An 18106-nucleotide genomic window follows, 5' to 3' on the forward strand; every position below is an offset into this window, starting at 1 on the left:
ATTCATCTACAGTAGGGTTTGTTGAGAATTTGAAAAGGGGTGAATGTTTCATATTAAATCCAAATGAAGTGTCATATCCTGTTATCACCCTATAACATGTTAAATCGTGGGGTAAATTAGTCAGAAACATACAATAAATTCATGTTCAAAAAGGTTTTGCATTAAATACGTATGTAGCTACGTCATTAACAGAAATGCTTGATGTAAATGTTAGTTATATTGCAACACTAAGTGATGGTGTGTAATCAACAGGTGGGGACCAACATGATGGGAAAATATGGAGATGTCTGGAGCACCGTTCCATTTTTTGTGCCTTGGGGATGAGACAAGAGGGACCTGACAGACCTTTCCCATTATTGTAGGCAATGCTATTGAGACAGACTCTTTGGTGGAGGCCGTTGATGTTTGTTTTAAAGGTTTTTTGTCTTTGATGTTAACTACACAAAGCAGTGTCTTCTCAGCTGCGAGTTTCTCCAGTGTACTGTAGATCAGATCGATGGACACGAGTCCTCATCTGTTACGTTACACAGAATTCTGTGTTAAATGGTTAAACCCAGCACTTGGGTCATAACAACCCAGCACGTCTTCTGTCTAATAGTGACCCAGCGGCTGGTTTATGGTTCGGTTGTTTTTTTAACCCAGCAGTTTTTATAGTGTAAGAAAAAAACACCTGCAAGAGCAGCAGCTAGTTTCCTTCTATCGCTTCTCCACCGAGAGTGTGTTAACCTACTGCGTCTCCACTCGGTACACCAGTACCTCATTTCCACTACACTGGTGCTGGTGCCAGGTGCCCCCGCATTTACACTAGACAGGAACTCAGCGGGAGCTGCATGATAATACGTCACAGGCCACGCCCACTAAACAGAAACGACCATGGCCGAAGTCAGTTTACTGGTTATCCTCCAAACTAGTATGAAAATGTATTTCAGTATCCAAAAGCAGTTTATTCGACGTGTTATAACCGCTGAAAGTCTTTCTTCAGTTTTTTTAGCTTATACATTATTTGGTCGGTTGTTCGTGTGAAGCCTGCGACTATTAGTTCTTCTCTTATTTCCTCATACACTTTTTTTTTCTTAAAGCACTTTCCAATTTCTGCTGAATCTCGGTGAATGTCCAAAATGCCGAAAAAACGCTTTTGTTTCGTCCGCGCTCCACGTTAACGGACTTTGGGTATCCGGCATTTTTAATGCTCCCTATAACTCCGCCCATCGTTCGTGACGTCACAGGTTCTCGCAACTAGACCAGCAGAGTTTAGGGGCCGGTTCGGTGCTTATTTTTGGGCACCGGCACCATTTTTTTTCTGTGGGAAAGCGCGGCACTGGTTCCAAAATTGGGAACCGGCACGGGAACCAGAGCACTGGAAAAAGGGTACAGCAGCTCAGAGGCCCTCCAGGGGGTGATCAACTCAGCACAAAAAATCATCAGCTGCTGTCTGCCGTCCCTGAAAGAACTTTACATAGCACGTTACCTTAAAAGAGCAGCAAACATCCTGAAGGACCTTGTCCACCCTGGACATCACTTATTTAAACTGCTGCCCTCTGAAAAACGACTCAGGTCTATCACTGCACAAACCAACAGACTCAAGAACAGCCTCTATTCCAGCACCATACAGCAACTAAATGCTGCCAGGTTCACCACTACACACAGAAACTAAAGGATTTCACCAGTCTGATCTGGCATTTTATACCCCAAACCTACAGATGTACCTTCTCTGTATAGCTCTGCGTGTGTCTATTCACTAAATGTTTACATTCTGTATTATTCAACATGTTTGCGTTCTGTTGTACTTTAATACCCTCTCATTATAGGCGAATCCTTGGGTGAGTATTGCACAATAAATTATTTACATGATCTGCTGTGAAAGACACCAGATGGTCTGAGGTGGTTAAACAGTGATAACCAAGTGATCAAGCAGCGGTATGATTTTGCGTCTTGAACTTAACACTCTTTGCAGTGATTACACCGCTTCAACACTGATCAAACGTGACAGGTGGTATGTGTAAAACGAGTTAAAAGAAAGATAAAAACAATAAAAATATAAGATATGAAACAGTATATAACATGAAGAAAAAAAAGAAACATTATTCAGTAAAAACATCTGGACATTTGCGAGCTCTATCCACTAGAGGGCACTATTATACTTCCATACCCCTCATTACAGCAGTCGTGTGAAGTCGAAATACGAAACGCATGGGGTGTGTCCTATTCGAGACACTGTACCTCTTTGGAGGGATTGAATCACTTCGATTCATATTAGGATCTGATTCTTTTATTTCACACTCCTAATTTTATGTTTAGCTTTAACAAGAAATCGTCAATAAAAACACATTTTGCTGTTTTTTTAAACAAACTTCTGTACTTTTCATTTTATTGAACTCGGATTATGATAAACGTAATAATCAATAAAAAAAACAATAAAGAGCTGTTCAGAAGAACAGAGTCGGTTCCATTGATCGATTGGAAAAATCGGCTTAAAGAAACGTTTTATGATGGGTCGATTCAGAGAGTCGACTCCTCGGCGAATTTGTTTTTTTATTTTAAAAAGTTGGTCTCGCGAGTCGACTCCTCCGCGGACAGCGCATGCGTGTTTAAAAGCGTACCCCCCCCCCCCCCCCCAGGGGTGACGGCGCATGCGCAGTGTGCGTGTTGCTGGACGCTGGGACACACAGACACATAGAGAGAGAGAGAGAGAGAGAGAGAGATGACCGAGTGAACCGCAGTAAAGTGAGAGTTATACATTATATACAGGGGGGTGGATTAACTCTGTGTGTGTGTGTGTGTGTGTGCGCGCGCTAGCATGCTAAAGGAAGCAGAAGTTAAGGAGCACGCGCTCAGAGAGCTCGAGTGTGTTTATCAGTAATGAGTGTGTGTGTGTGTGTGTGTGTGTGTTAGAGGTCTGTAATAAAGCAGTCAGAGATTCTACAGTTCATTATTATAACTGTGACGTGTTTAGGGTCACGTCATTATTATTATTACTGTATTATTACTGTTATAGTTATCAGGGTGTTTATCCGTGTGTGTGTGTGTGTGTGTGTGTTTTGACTAAAGTTCCTGTTAAAAATGCTGAGCAGGTCCTGACACACAAGGTGTGTGTGTGTGTGTGTGTGCGCGCGCGAGAGAGAGAGCTTGTCTAGAACAAACACAGAACACAAACAGTTTAGATGATGAACAGGGCAGAGTGGAGTCCTTAATGGTGTCCTTAAGTATTGGGACTGTGTGTGTGTGTGTGTGTGTGTGTGTGTGCACGCGCGCTGCACCACGGTGTGTCTGAGTGTCAGTAATCATGTGTGAATAGAGTGTAGACCTTCAGCCTTAACCTCAGGGCTTTAAAACACACACACACACACACACACTGCACTGGTCAGGAGTTTTGTTTATGAACACACACTGCACTGCACTGCTCATGCTCGATCTCAGTGTGCGTGTATCGCTCATATAGTCAACATCTGTGTGTGTGTGTGTGTGTGTGTGTGTGTGTGTGTGTGTACTGTTTACAATAATACTGTGACCGTGTGTAAAGTAAAGGCGAGTGTGATTAGAGAGGTTTCTTGTTGAAGTTTCCAGACAGAGCAGTTTTCATTAATGTGTGTGTGTGTGAAATTTGTTCTACACAGTAGCCCCCGCCCTCCCTCTCACCTATAGTTTACCAACACACACACACACACACACACTAATGGAAAAACTGCTCTGTTTGGATTCTGCAGGTTAATTTGTTTTATTTTTACTTCATGTTTTGTTTGAATTATTTTTATATGAATATTTCTGGGTTGTGGAACAAATAGAGTTTACATTATTTATTATGGAGAAAATTCACTCTGATACACAAGCACGCTTCTGGAACCTATTAAGCTCACAATCCAAGGTTTCACTGTATATTTGTGGACCGAGACCCTGGTGGCAGACCTGAGATCTGCTGGTTCCTGTGTGGTTCCTGACCATCAGGGACATTTTTCTCTTGGCTGAGTGCCAAAGTCTTTTCCCCCGACCTCAGCTATGTGTCTCCACCTCCCAGTAACTAGAACTTAAACTAATCTTGGACTGTGTGGGTGAGAGAAGGGTCCAGGAGACGTTTCTGATCTCCTCCGTCTCGGATCTGCACTGAGCTGTCCCTGTCTCTCTCTCTAGCTCCATGATGTCAGACTCTGCGGATGCCAATTGTGCAGAGGCGGAGCCTCTGAAAGGCCAACAGGAGGAGGAGGAGACAGACAGGTCGAGTGGGTGTGGCTGCGCAGGTAAAACAGGCGTGGCTAAGCTGTCAGGGTGGCGCACGGCGACTCTCCTGCTCTCGCTCTTCATCTGTCTGAGCGTAGTGTTCGCCTTCTCCTTCATCCTGCCCTGTCCCGTCAGAGCACAGTACTCCGCCACCTGGAACCTGACTCTACATAATGCAGGTAACACACACACACACACACACACTGGATAATAAATGATCTGAGTTTCAGGTGGAATGTTAAATCTCTCTCTGTCTCTCAGTGACGTACAAGTTCCTGGCTTTTGGTGATGCGAGTAAAGACAAAGTGCAGGACGTGTTCGTCACCTATAAGAGCTCAGAGGGTCATATGAACACAAGCTGCATAGAGAAAGGTCTCTCTCTCTCTCACACACACACACACACACACACACACACACTGCTTATCATTGCTCATGTCTCCAGTAGTCACCACTGAATACTGCATATTGAACTACGTTGTGTGTGTGCATGTGTGTGTGTGTGTGTGTGTGCGCGTGTGCTCTTCAGGTCTGTCCTCCCCGTGCCTCTTTCTCCTGGCTGTTGATGGCGCTGTTGGAAATCCGCTCTGGGAAACTCCTTTAACCGCTGAATTTCAGTGGGCAGAATGTGGGGTGGGCGGAGTCAATGGAGAGAAACTCTGTGTGGTCGCTCACGGTGATAAACTCACCCCCGTTAACATGCACACAGGTACATCACACACACACACACACACACACACACACACAGAGGCTTTATTTCTGAGGAATAAGAATGAAAATAACAGTTGACTGTGGGATTAAGTTGAGGTGTGTGTGTGTGTGTGTGTGTGTGTGTGTGTAGGTGAGTTTGTGTGGAACCGTGCCCCCCCTCTGGTTGCTAACAGTCACCTCCCAGTGATCAGTCTGCCTGATCTAAACAAGGACAAAACCAACGACATCGCCGTGCTGAGTTACTCAACCACCAACACACCATCAGGGGTAAACACACACACACACACACACACTAAGGTTCTTTTAAAGGTTCCTGCAGTACAACGCTTGACTGAAAGCCCTCGGAGAAATAAATCCTCCACATGGTTTGGTGTGATGTCACACACTGAAGCCCCGCCCACTTTAATGAGCTTCACTCTCTTGATCTGATTATTTATTGATGTAAACAATAAACATTACTGCACAGAGGGTTTTCTCCGACTCCTTCAGACGGAGCTGGTGTTCTTCTCGGGTGAAACTGGAGAGGTGATTGGCTCCAGCAAGGATGTGGGCGTGGCCCCGGGGCAGATGAGGTCACACATGCAGTTCAGCACGGCGAGTAAAGCGCAGTACATCCTGCTCCATACAGGTGAGTCTCTGTCTCCCACTCTCTCTGTCTATCTGTCTACCTTTCCTTATCTCTCTCTCTCTCTTTCTCTCTCTCTCTCAGACAGAGGCCTGTATGCGGTGAGTTTGGCGACGTTGGTCACTCGTGCTGGTCTCACCTCCAACCTGCAGAAAGATAAAAGCTGGGAACAACGAGCCGATCAACAGGGACTCATCACACTGTACAAGTACGACACACACACGCACACACACACTAGTGCTGCACAATATACCGGTTCTTATCAGGTGTGTGTGTGTGTGTGTGTGTATGAATATTTATTTAATTATGTTTTTTTAGGCTGTATGTTAAAGGACTGTTGTAACTTACCAACCCTTTAAAGATGGAGAGGTTGGAGTTTGGACCATCCTGAGAGACAGAGTCTCACCACATACAAGACAAACTGGAGTATAGTCTCAGACACTGTACAGTGTGTGTGTGTGTGTGTGTGTGAGATGATTATGAAACAGTATTACAATGAATATTCGTGGCCTGTGAGGATAACTCGTGTTTACTCGTCTATTAGACTGTTTGTGCAGTGGTCCCCCCAGAACATGTCCCAGTATACGTCTTTGAGACAGACAGTCAACACACATTTTTACTGTCAAGAGAAAATCCACCACAATGTTCATCATGCAGAACCCAGTTGTCCATCAACACATATTTTATTTGACTGCAACTCTTTTACTCCTTTAAGGAACTCCTTGTTTTATCCTGTCGATACTTTAAAAAAAGTTTTTGAACAAGAAAATCCAAATATGGTTTTAAAATTCTTGGGAAAAAATAAATCTTAAACATCTTATCTAGTTTTTAAATAACAAAAATGCTTCTTGCTATGAATATAGCCATAGAAGTTGGCATGGCGTTAAGAAAGAGACCGACAGTAGCGTGTCCTCTCATTGGTGGTCCATCATCTGACCTCCTTAATAGTCAGTACTTCCAATAGTATCTGTGTTCTGTAATGACGGAGAGGACAGCGTGTCAACTGAAGACTGGTGAAGAGAGACGGTGTTGTAGCTATTTCTAAACAGAGTGTGACAAAGATCTAAGGATTTTTATATTGTGAAGGCACTAACACACTCTTCCCCCCTCCCCCAGCTCTAGCTCGGACCCTTTGCAGTCTGTACTGAGGGTGAGAGGTGGATATTCGAGCTCCTCTCGCTCACTGCTGCTCCACACACAATCCACTGTCATGCATTTTGACGCACAAAAACTCAGCGTTACCTGGACCTCCAACGCAAGTAACCTGATCAGGTACACACACGCACACACACACACACACACACTATAAGTTATAATAGTATTTAGATATTATAGAGACAAAAGGATGTCTGTGTGCTACTTTGTGTGTGTGTGTGTGTGTGTGTGTGTGTGTGTAGTACTCCATCATTTGGAAACTTCAACACAGATGAGGATCCTGATGTTGTTCTTGAGGAAAACCAGGGAAACAACACCAAGAGAGTGAGTATCTGAGTGAGTGAGTCGCCACCTCAACACTGTGTGTACTTACGGGGGAGGGGGGGAGTCCATCAGGTGGGATTAGTCTCTGGGTCTGTCAGCCTGAGTGTCCTGGGATCTACTCGATCACTCCGGAGATCTTGTGACCTGGCGGTGGTTCAGGCGTCGTCTTCATCAGCTGATATCAGTCTGGATCAGTGAGGGGATAATAAAGATCAGTCAGGTGTATGTTAGCATGAGTCGAGGATTAACGTGTGTGTGTGTGTGTAAGGTGGTGATTCTTGATGGACAGACGGGCGGTGTCCTGTGGGAGGTGATCATGTCGTTCAACCCTGACGATCCTCAGCCTGGGACCATCCTCACACTCAACTCCTTCTCTGTGTTCATGCTGTGGGGAGAGTCATACACACACGACAACCACACGGTGAGACACACACACACACACACACACACACACACACACACCAACAACAACAATAAAATGTGAGAGAGAGAAAGGAAAGACTCACCGTGTGTGTGTGTGTGTGTGTGTGTGTACACTCACTGCATCATCTGTGTGTGTAGAGTGTGGAGGGTAAACAGCACTCTTCATATCTGCTCCACCCACTTCATGAGACCGTCCTCCTGGAGAGGAGAAACTCCGCCCAAAACATTATCACCTTTCAAGGTAAACACACACACACACACACACACACACGCATCTCTGTGTGGACTTTCAAAAAAATATATATATATATATATTATAAAAAAAATAATAATGTGTGTGTGTGTGTGTGTGTGTAGCACTTCTGTTGGAGCGAAGCCGTCATGCCTGTTACTTCGTCCTGACCGGACAGGACGGGGCCCAGACGGGCGTCGGCTCCGAGCAGGTGATCCTGACCAAGCGCAAGATCAAAGGCGATGTCGACGAGAGCGGCGTGTTAGGAGTGGGCGTGTCGGGAACACTGGGCGGAGACGTCTCCTCACAGGCGGACTATGTGAAGGAGGCGTTCTACAGACTGAGGTTCAGCGATCCGGCTCAGTGACTGTGTGTGTGAGTGTGTGTGTGTGTGTGTGTGAGTGTCTGATTATTTTTGTGTGTGACACTGAATTCTGTCGCTTAAACACTACTGTTTCTAATCCTTAAATCTAACACACTCACCAGACTCGCACCATAAGCCCCGCCCCCCTGCCGCCCCTCTGCCACCCAGTTGTCATGTCTGATCCCTAACCTGTCGGTGCCCCGTGTTACCGAGAAACAAATTTCAACACCTTTAGCTGTGACGACGAACCCTAAGTTTACAGGAAGTGCTCAGGGACGCGCGTCTTTGGGGACAGTGACGTCTGTCCAGGCGCGGTGCATGCTGGGGCAGGTCCATCATTTACTCCTGTTTAGACTCTCAGCATCAGGATGTGAAATACATCATTTAGTTTAAAACCTTTTTCTGCTGTACACGTCTCCTCTCGTCGGAGTCAGTGTGAGACGAGACGAGACGAGACGAGAGAGACGATAACCTGGCGGCTGGGAGTGTGTGTCTTATTGTTGGATGATGTTTTTGTTAACGTTAGCTCCTCAAACAGGGAGACGAACCTCGTAAACAAACAGGTTGTAGGTTAATGAGTTGTGGTGGTGGTATACAGAGTGCCTTTGTGTGTGTGTGTGTGTGTGTGTGTGTTTATATTGAATAATGAACCAAAGCACTTGGTATGGTTTGCTGTAATGATTAGCGCTGCTTTGATCCCGTGTACCGTTCGTACACACCGTGCCTTACAGCGCCCTCGTCCGCTCTTCTCCCTGTTAAAGGTCCAAAAAAAATTCAATAATCACAGCTTTTGACTTGATAGCACACACACACACACACACACACACACACACCGTGACACATCAGTGATGCTGTAATCTGAAAATACAATCCAAATATTCAGCTGGTTTAAACCGTTAATTTATTTTTATTAGTAGTATTCCTTTTTTTTTTTTTTTTTTACAAACATCAATGAAAAACTTATTTATTTTTATTTGTAACCTGAACAAAAGGCATGAAAAGATCTTGGATGAAAAGAAAAATTATGAGAAACTGTGTAGAATAGTTACTCAGAGATATAAAAAGGGGAAAAATAAAATAAAGGGAAAAATCCGAAAGAGAAAAAGCAAATGTAATAGTATACAAAAGTTTAAAAAAAGAAACAAAATATTAAACAAATTAAGCAAAGACAATAAAATATCTGAATCAATATTTTGTAGCAAAAGAAACATGAGCGTGAATAAAGAAATAAGTGAATAATTAAAGGATAAAATGCTGGAAAAACCCCACATTGACAATGTCTTTGTCCTGCTGTGTTTCTTCTCTCTGTGTGTTTAACACTCACTCACTCCCTCACTGACTCCCCTGGATCGAGTGTACTTCCCCTCTGGGACTCGGACTGATTGGACCTCAGATCCGTCTCACACTAACACACTAGACGTTCAGCACCGAGTTTAATAATTGAAGGTTCTCCACTTCTCCACACTAACACCGTCTGATCTAATGCTGATCAGATTTCTCTCTGCTGTTTAAAGACAACAAAAACAATCAGATTTCAATCACAGATTTTTTTTTGTAGTTGTTATTTAATCATCACTGCTGGTTTATGAACACTTATTTAAATGGGAATGTACTGCTGTGTGTGTGTGTGTGTGTGTGTGTGTGTGTGTGTGTGTGAGAGAGAGAACCTGTAGATCAGGTGTGTTAAATCGCTGATCTCATGCTGACTGTGTGAAAGCTGGAAACTGATTAGAGTCTAAATGTTTAATAAAAACACTGCTGGAACTCAATCATCTGGCTTTTCTTTAATTACTATTACTATTATTATTATTATTATTATTAACATTTCTTGTTCTTATTTATTTATATTCTTTCACACCAGTGTACCCAGACCTACACCTGTTACCCATAATCCCATAGTCCACGTTCCACCTCACAAAAACACACAATAATCTCCTCTGAACAGTTGATATTGAGATGTTTATCTGCTCCTTCTGCTCTGTAAAGCTTCAGAACGGCTCTAATCTGAGGTGCTGGTTGTTAGTGTTAGTCGTTACTTAATTACCCAATGCTATACATGGTTAAGATAAACCAGTATTTTTCTAGAATGTAGAAAATAAATCACTAAACAAAAAACTAAATTAGCAGGTTTGCCCTAACCTTATACACACACACACACACACACACACAGTGGTAACTCGGCATAACTTTCAGAACTGAAATTGTGCAACAAATTTGCCTCAGTATACGAAAGATTTTCAGCATACGAGCGACTGAGCCGAACCGGATGCTGGCTAAGTCACGTGTACGTCCAGGAGCCGTTCAGAACTGTGAGTGAGCTTACATATTTATTAATTGTTTTTTTTTGTTTTTTTTGCATTTTGTGTAAGATTTAATTAAGACGTAGCACTGCGGGTCCCAAGAATGTCATCAAGGACGGAAGCAGAAGAAATGGGAGCCGCTTTTTAAAGCAGCCAGTGACCAGATAATTCATAAATTAAGATTAAATGAGGTTTAATGTCTATTTATTTCATCTTTTATTTCATGTACATGTTTGTTCTAAATATTTTGAATGTTTTTATATGTAGAAGTTTTATTGTAGTTTTGGAAATTAGTGATATTGGTAATATTTTTGGGTGGCTGGAACAGATTATTTGCATTTATGTTATGGGACATTAGGTGTCGTCGTGTTTTAAATCCCATCGTGTTTTGAAGAATCTTTGTATTATTAATTAGTAAGAGATTGATTGAGTCGTTTCGTGTCACTTTAAATAACATGTTAATCCTAAAATTCTTGTTAAATGTAAATGGTCATGTCACACACGGACTACATTTGTAACAATCTCTTTAACATTTAAACTTTTACGCTTCCATCATCATTAACCACATAACAGACCCGCATCCACTGTTGCTATGGTTACTGTGCCCACGTGCTGGCCCGCTGTGGCGTGGTGGTGTTTTAGTGGACTCACTGCAGGATTAAAAAGTCAGCAGTACCAGTTAAAGGCGGGTAAACTACCTGACTGTGTGTGTGTGTGTGTGTGGAGTAAAGTGGAACAGGTTAATCATTACAGCGTCTTATCTGTGTGTGTGTGTGTGTGAATAACGCGCTGTGATTGTGCAAAGACAAACACACATGATTGAATTGTCTTGTTCATTTTTAAGCTGATTTAACATGACCAGAGTTTAATTTTTTACTTGGTTAATGTCAGTACAGTATTTTTCCACCTGACACCTGGGATTAGATTTTGGTTTTTGCTATATACAGTAGATTACTGACAGTAAGTGTGCCTTCTCTGTTTTGTTGTTGCTATTTAATGTCACATCTGGAGCAACATCTGTCTGTTAACGTTATAATCTGTAAAGTTATTCAAAATAAAATTAAATCTTATAATAGAATTGGTTACAATAAAAGTTTCAAACTGACACTCATGCTTAGGGACTGTAACAACATTATACCCGAGTGATGATGGAGATGATGCTTCTCTTACTAACACTCGTGTCCAGGAGGTGGCGGTATTATATTGTTATCCCGTGTTACTGAGATTATTAACCTGGCCTATTAACATATCTGATGTTGTGCTGTGGTCTTGTGTGTGTTTGGAGTGTTACAACCCAAAAGAACCTAGTTTTAGTGTCGGAATTTTGTAGTAGTTTTTGAACATTTTTGAGGTTTGAAATCACTGGGTATTCTGGCAACCAACAGTTATTTTTATTTACAATTCAAATAAGTTTCATAAAAAAATTATTGTTGTTTTCTGTTTGCTCTTTCTTGAATTACAGAAGCTCAGTTAATCAGTTGCCGTTTCTTTTTCCTAGAAAATTTAATTGCCTTTATATTTTTACATTTACATTTAGGCGTTTGTCCGATGCTCGTATTAAGAGCGATTTACAAAACTGCTTTAAATTTTTCATCGTTGGATAGAGCCTTACACTGGGTTACTAGGATACTAAGTACCATCAGTCACACAATGCTGGGAATGGTTTTTAGGGTGTGTGGAGGGGATTAACATTAAAGAAAGAGATTTGTCTTAAGTCATCGTTTAAAGATTGCCCGTGACTCGGCTGTACAGACGTTTTAAGATTAAAGAAGCTTTCTTTCTGTCTGTTTTGGTGTTTATTCATAGTTATTCACCAGTTGATGTCATCTGTAATTTATAAAAGTGTTACATTAATTTAGGGAGGCATTAACAGCATATGTTTGGTGTATAACCTGCTCTTGGTATAGTAGTATGTTGATTAAAAAAAATAAATGAATCATTTTCCAGGTGGTATGGTCGTGTAGTGGTTAGCACTGTGGCCTCGCACCTTACAGGGTCTGAAATTAACATTTTTATGCAAATTTAATCTGTCCTGGAGGCGAGTTCTTAGGTGAAAATTCATATTGTGATACATATTTTCCCATAAGAAATAATGTATATTCAGATAATCCGTTCCAGCCACCCAAAAATATTACCAATATTAAAAAAAAAAAAAAAACATGCATGAAAAATCATGTAGCTTTAAAATGCATGGCGAAGGCGGGGTTGGAATTGTGGGTTGACTCTTCCTAAACAGCTCTCTCTGACTCTGAAAGACAAGTTTCACTTGACTTTCCACTGATGCAATATTTCTTTAACGGTGTTCAACTTAGCCGCTGAAAATGCTTTGTATGCCGATAGAAATTTCTTGCAAGAAATTGATCTTAGCCTAAGTCACACCCTCTAACCAAAGTGGGGAGTTACCCAGTTACCCTAGGCTTATTGAAATTACAGTATTTGTATTTGACAAATGTATGACCTGCACATTCTTGATATAGATGTACATGGATGCAAGTATCCATTTTACAAAGAGTCGTCTATGTGTATTATATTTGATACCCTCATACAGAAGTACGTAATTCAAAGAATCTATTTCCTGATGTTCTCATGAACATGGAACACCATATATTCACAATAACATCCTGGTTTGTGTTAAATTGCAGTATTTGTTTTGTTTGATAAAATGTGCAAACTCCCACTTTGGTTAGAGGATGTGGACTTAGTGTAGTATAAGGCTAAGATCAATTTCTTTAGCGTTTCTCAGAAATAAAGTACAGCGTGTATTCCCAGTTGCACATTGCATTTTTGCTAAAACAAGAGTAAAATATGGTGTATCTCCATATATATGGTGGAGCACATTGTGCATTAATTTGTTCAGGTTGCTGGAAACTGGACACGCCTGGATCATTAATTCTTTCTCATGGTAGACGCCGTCCAAAAATGTGTCCAAAAAAATTGTGCAGGGCACATTTTGCTGATGTGCGTCCTCGTCTGCAGCAGTTGCATACAAAATCTTTAAGACAAAGATTCAGACACCATCACTGATTCCAGTACGTTTAGGTACGTGTAACATTAAACAAAATGTGTCTGGCAGAAAACGGAGATCATGTTCAGCATTGCATATATAGCAATTGATTATACAGTACATACGTCAAAGTATGTGAATCCGATTTTTTAAATTTACATTGCTTCATCATAGCAAGAGTTGTTTAAGAATGTTCAGGGCTTCTTTCAAATGAATCAGCGTATACGGTATGCGGCAAAATATACAGTACTGAAAGTCGTGCATCTCGAAATTCACCTCCAGTTGACGTGTTCCCAGTAGTGAAAAGGAAGTTGTGTTGTGCAGTTGTTGTTGGAAATGGGTCTCTCGACAGGAGAAAAAGTATTCATAGTTAAGAATTATTTCCGTTTGTACAGAAGTGGTCATGAATGTGGACAGAGTTTAAAAAGGTAGAATTCTTTCCCGTACCCGTCCCATTCCCCTTATCTTACACCAGCTGATGGAGAATGTTAAAGGAGAGTGTGTTCAACTGTGAAGATCCACCAAGAACTGTTCCTGCATTACGCAAGCAAATCGTCTCCTTTTGCTGGAGTCTGCAGTGACCTTTGTTCCTGGAATCCGGGTTAAGAATCTGCGTGAACAATATGAACACCGTTTACAAGCAGGTGCTGCACACACACTTCTAACACTTACATTATGCATACTGTGGTAAATCAATATGCCAATAGTGTGTGTGTGTGTGTGTGTGTGTGTGTGTGTGTGAGTTTCTTTCAGGAGAAATAAACTCACAGGTGACAACAAGGTGATATTGTTTGCCTTTTTATTTCAGTACTGTATATGATGGTGCATACTATATATATATATAATATTCAGATTGAATATAATAAATTCTATAATTAAACTAAACAAGCTGGACTCTGGTTTGAACCTAAGCGCATTACTAAATAAATTAAATTGAACTTTTGCAGTTACACCAGGTGCAGCAGTATTTACACCAGTGGACTGTTTACTACTGTAATTAATACTACTACTAGTACTTTGTAAATATTATTACTGTAAGCACCTGCATCATCATCATCATCATCATCATGTCTACATGTGAGACGTGACCTGCCTCACACTGTGTATATGATATGAGCACGTGTGTGTGTGTGTGTGTGTGTGTGGTGCTATGGGGGGTGCATTCCCAAAATACATACACACATACAGTGGTATCACCACACTACACACAGCAATACTCTATGTGTGTGTGTGTGTGTGTCAGAAACACATTACACAGGGATGCGCACTAAACAGCAGCGTGCACAGTCACGTGACAGTCAGTTTCATTTTAGTTGTGTGAGTGTGTGTGTGAGTTTAGCCTATAGGGAGGATGAACATTTCTCAATGTGACCTGCAGCCGCCATGCTGCTTCTAAGGTACTGCACGGCTACACACGCACGCACGCGCGCGCGCACACACACACACACTACAATCCGGTGCTTATCAGCGAGACTGTACACAAGTCGAGCAGCTTCCTGAGAGAGAGAGAGAGAGAGAGAGAGAGAGAGAGAGAGAGGTAAAGGCCGAATTACTGTATACAGTAACAACCTGTTTATACTTATAGATTTATATTTGTTTTGTTCTGCATAATAACAAAATTATGTATTAATTATTTTCTGATATATGAGTTTAACAATAAACTGAAAGCGTATAAGGAACTGTTGTGTGTGTGTGTGTGTGTGTGACTTCCTGCTTCCCTGTCGCTGCTCCTAATTCATAACAATTACACACAGAATAATGAGATCATATTGTATTGATTATTGATTATTAATGTACCGCGGGGTCACGTGCGCTTCCGTTGCCATGCCCTCTCATAAAACGTTAATACGGTTATATACATCACACATAATGTTATTGTCATGTGACTTCAGAGTCGACCACAAAACCGTTTAAATTATTATTATTATGTCTTTCTAGAATATTCCACATTCAAGATGCGCGCGTGCGTTTCTGTTTTTTCTTCTTCTTTAATTCACTTCCTCCACACTCTGTGTGTGTGTGCGCGCGCGCTCCTCTCTCTCTCACCGGGTGTGCTGATATGCGCTGTAACTTTGTTGCGTTTTTCTGTCACGTGCTCCAGCAGTTCTCGCGCCCGTGTGTTTTGTATATAAAGTGAACCTGTCCGTCAGCGCTTCGGTGTGAATCAGCTGTCAGTGTGAGTCGACTCCTTCCTGCGAATCGGCTCACACGCGCTTCTCTGACTAAGTGACGGTTGCCTGGATTTAAATCTTGTTTAAAATTTAACGGCTTGTGTTAGCAACCAGGCTAGCACTTTTCCTTTTCTATGAGAAAGCAATAAATGTTAAATCTTATATTTTTTATGCTGTAATTTGTGAAAGACAGTGGTGATTTGTTGGCTGTGTCGTTTCTGTTCCTCAGCACCTAAACACAGTGTTTATTCACGTCTTTGGGTTGTAATTTAACTTACCTCAGACAGGATTAGTCAGTGTATTATCATTTTAATGGCTGGAAAGTGAAACAAATATTTATTTGTTGGTTAGAACAATTTGTATAATCCGACAAATTTCCCCTAATAATTAAATAAACTAAATTTGTTGTCTTATTTGACTTTGCAAAAACTCTCAACCGGTTTACCTAGTCACGTGACTCTGGCTTATTATTGTATATTAGCATTTAGTCACGTGACCCTGTCTTATTAATTATTACTATTATTTTAATAATTCTTTACTTATTACAAATTAATACTTAGTCACATGTCTCAGGCCTATTATAGAAAAGCAATACTTAGTCACGTGACATGGGCTCGCCATATTTAAATACTTGTTCATGTGACTGAATAAGTTTAAAAATTTAAAAAGCAGAATACATCTTTAAAAAGCTGTTTAGCTAACATTTATTTGCATTAAAATAAGTGTGTGTGTGTGTGTGTGTTTGGTGCGCAGGTAAAGACGTGATGGCTGAAGACATTAAGCAGAAGCTTCAGCAGTATCGCACTGCCCCGTTCGATGCCCGTTTCCCGAACCAGAACCAGACCAGGAACTGCTGGCAGAACTATGTGGGTCAGTACAAAGCGGTGCTTTAAAGCAGAGTCTCATCCTGAATACTGAATCATGTGTGTGTGTGTGTGTGTTCATTCTTACACATGATCACAAGTACAAAATATTTTATGGTATGTTGAGTTCCTGTTTGCACCATCAGTAGAGCAGCTGTAATTTATCAGTCCCTCAGCAGAGCAGCACAGCAGGACTGTGGAAGGCAAATAGGAGCAGGAACAGGGCGGGTGTGTGCGGCTGGCGCTGTTTTTGGGACGCACGCTTCCAGGACCAGTTTGAAGACTGTTTTTTGGGGGCACATGTCCTGGGGCAGCATCAGGATTTGGGACTCTTATAGTCTTGTGCTCCTGTCGACACTGACTGCTTGGCTTTAATGGGCCGGCCGTTTTTTCACCAAAGTAAACTAGATACTAGTTCTAGTGCTAGTGCTGGTTTACAGCCGGTTCAATAGCGAACTAAAGAACCCCAAAAACTGGCATTGTTTTTCCATTAGGAAAGTACAGTTGAATCTTTGATTATGAGCATATTTCATTCCAGAAGTGTGCTCGTATATTAAAATACTCCGAATTGCCCCATAGGAAATAACAAAAACTCAGATTATTCGTCCCAACAAAATAAATACATAAAAATAATTCATACAAAATATAAAGTAAAAATAAAACTAATTGACTTGCACTTTACCTTTGAAAAAAGTAAAAATAAATCTCGACAGATAAGTGTTAGGGTGTGCGTATGTGTGAAACTAAAGTAAGAGAAGAGGAAGAATGGCACCCCTCTCCTTCCTCTCATCTTACACAGTAACCCTTCCTCCTCTCTTATTTGAGAGGGGATAGGACTACTGTGTGGCACGACTTTCACACACACACACACGGAAACACTGTCTCATTGGGAAAATTAACAAGAAACCTCTCTGACACTCATGTGAGCGACACACTAACGGAATCACTGCTGTAAAGTAAAAATAAAACAAATTAACCTGCACAGTGTCTCCGTTGGAGAGAGAGAGCCTCTCTAATGAGACTTGCTTTTGCTTTACACGCGCGCTGTACACATACGCATACAGACACAAAATAAAATATGTTTTACTCACATGTGGTCACAGTGTTATAGTAAACAGTACACGCGTGCACAGATGTTGATTATACCAGTAAGAGATGCGCACTAAGATCCAGCAGGGGAGACGATTGCCCACAATTCCTCAGCACAAGAGAGAGAAAAACCGTTGGCTCAGTTGTGATCATGTGACGCTCGGCATCAAAACAAGAAGCGCATGTGTGATACATGATACTCGGTACTTGTAAACCAAGACTTGTTAGTTTTCCAAGTCAAGATTTATTAAAAATCTTTGAATGTCTTGCGGAACACTCGCAAACAGCGTTACTCGTAATTCGTGGTTTCACTGTATCTGATAAAAGGGAGACAGAAGTAGAGGAAGATCAACACCAGAAGGTGGCGCTTATGCAACATAGCGGATACCAACCGCCAAAAAACACCAAGAAGACAAGATATGCATCACACTAGACGTTAGAGTCATACATCTAGTGGTGATGGCCAAGGGGGTGACTTTTCTCCCGAAAAGTTCTCATAGGAACATTGCTTATAGAAACATTGATGAACCCTATAAACCACAACACTTGTATACACACACATACAGCTGTGCTAATTAACTGTGATCTATTGTTACAGATTACCACAGATGCAATAAAGCCATGGAGGCCAGAGGG

General features: G+C 41.5%; 3 protein-coding genes across 3 annotated transcripts in view; 2 read left to right on the forward strand and 1 right to left on the reverse strand.

The window, feature by feature from the left end:
- The window catches only part of LOC128520493 (NACHT, LRR and PYD domains-containing protein 14-like), a 550151-nt gene that overhangs the window by 241146 nt on the left and 290899 nt on the right, over positions 1–18106 (reverse strand). The gene's annotated exons all lie outside the window — the stretch shown is intronic.
- Positions 2611–8399, forward strand: fam234a (family with sequence similarity 234 member A). Its single transcript, XM_053494732.1, has 12 exons — positions 2611–2724; positions 4126–4391; positions 4474–4584; positions 4739–4918; positions 5051–5187; positions 5410–5548; positions 5630–5753; positions 6662–6817; positions 6943–7024; positions 7293–7445; positions 7586–7688; positions 7805–8399. The coding sequence occupies exons 2-12, from the start codon at positions 4130–4132 to the stop codon at positions 8044–8046; spliced, it is 1689 nt and encodes a 562-aa protein (XP_053350707.1). The 5' UTR covers positions 2611–2724; positions 4126–4129; the 3' UTR covers positions 8047–8399.
- The window catches only part of LOC128520491 (cytochrome c oxidase subunit 6B1), a 4589-nt gene continuing 1322 nt past the window's right edge, over positions 14840–18106 (forward strand). The window contains exons 1-3 of the mRNA XM_053494749.1: positions 14840–14884; positions 16272–16388; positions 18069–18106. The exon at positions 18069–18106 is cut by the window's right edge and continues 63 nt beyond it. Coding sequence (XP_053350724.1) covers positions 16283–16388; positions 18069–18106 — 144 coding nt within the window. The 5' untranslated portion in view covers positions 14840–14884; positions 16272–16282. The remainder of the gene's footprint in view (positions 14885–16271; positions 16389–18068) is intronic.

This window comes from Clarias gariepinus, chromosome 4 (assembly GCF_024256425.1).
Source record: "Clarias gariepinus isolate MV-2021 ecotype Netherlands chromosome 4, CGAR_prim_01v2, whole genome shotgun sequence".
NCBI classification, from domain to species: domain Eukaryota; kingdom Metazoa; phylum Chordata; class Actinopteri; order Siluriformes; family Clariidae; genus Clarias; species Clarias gariepinus.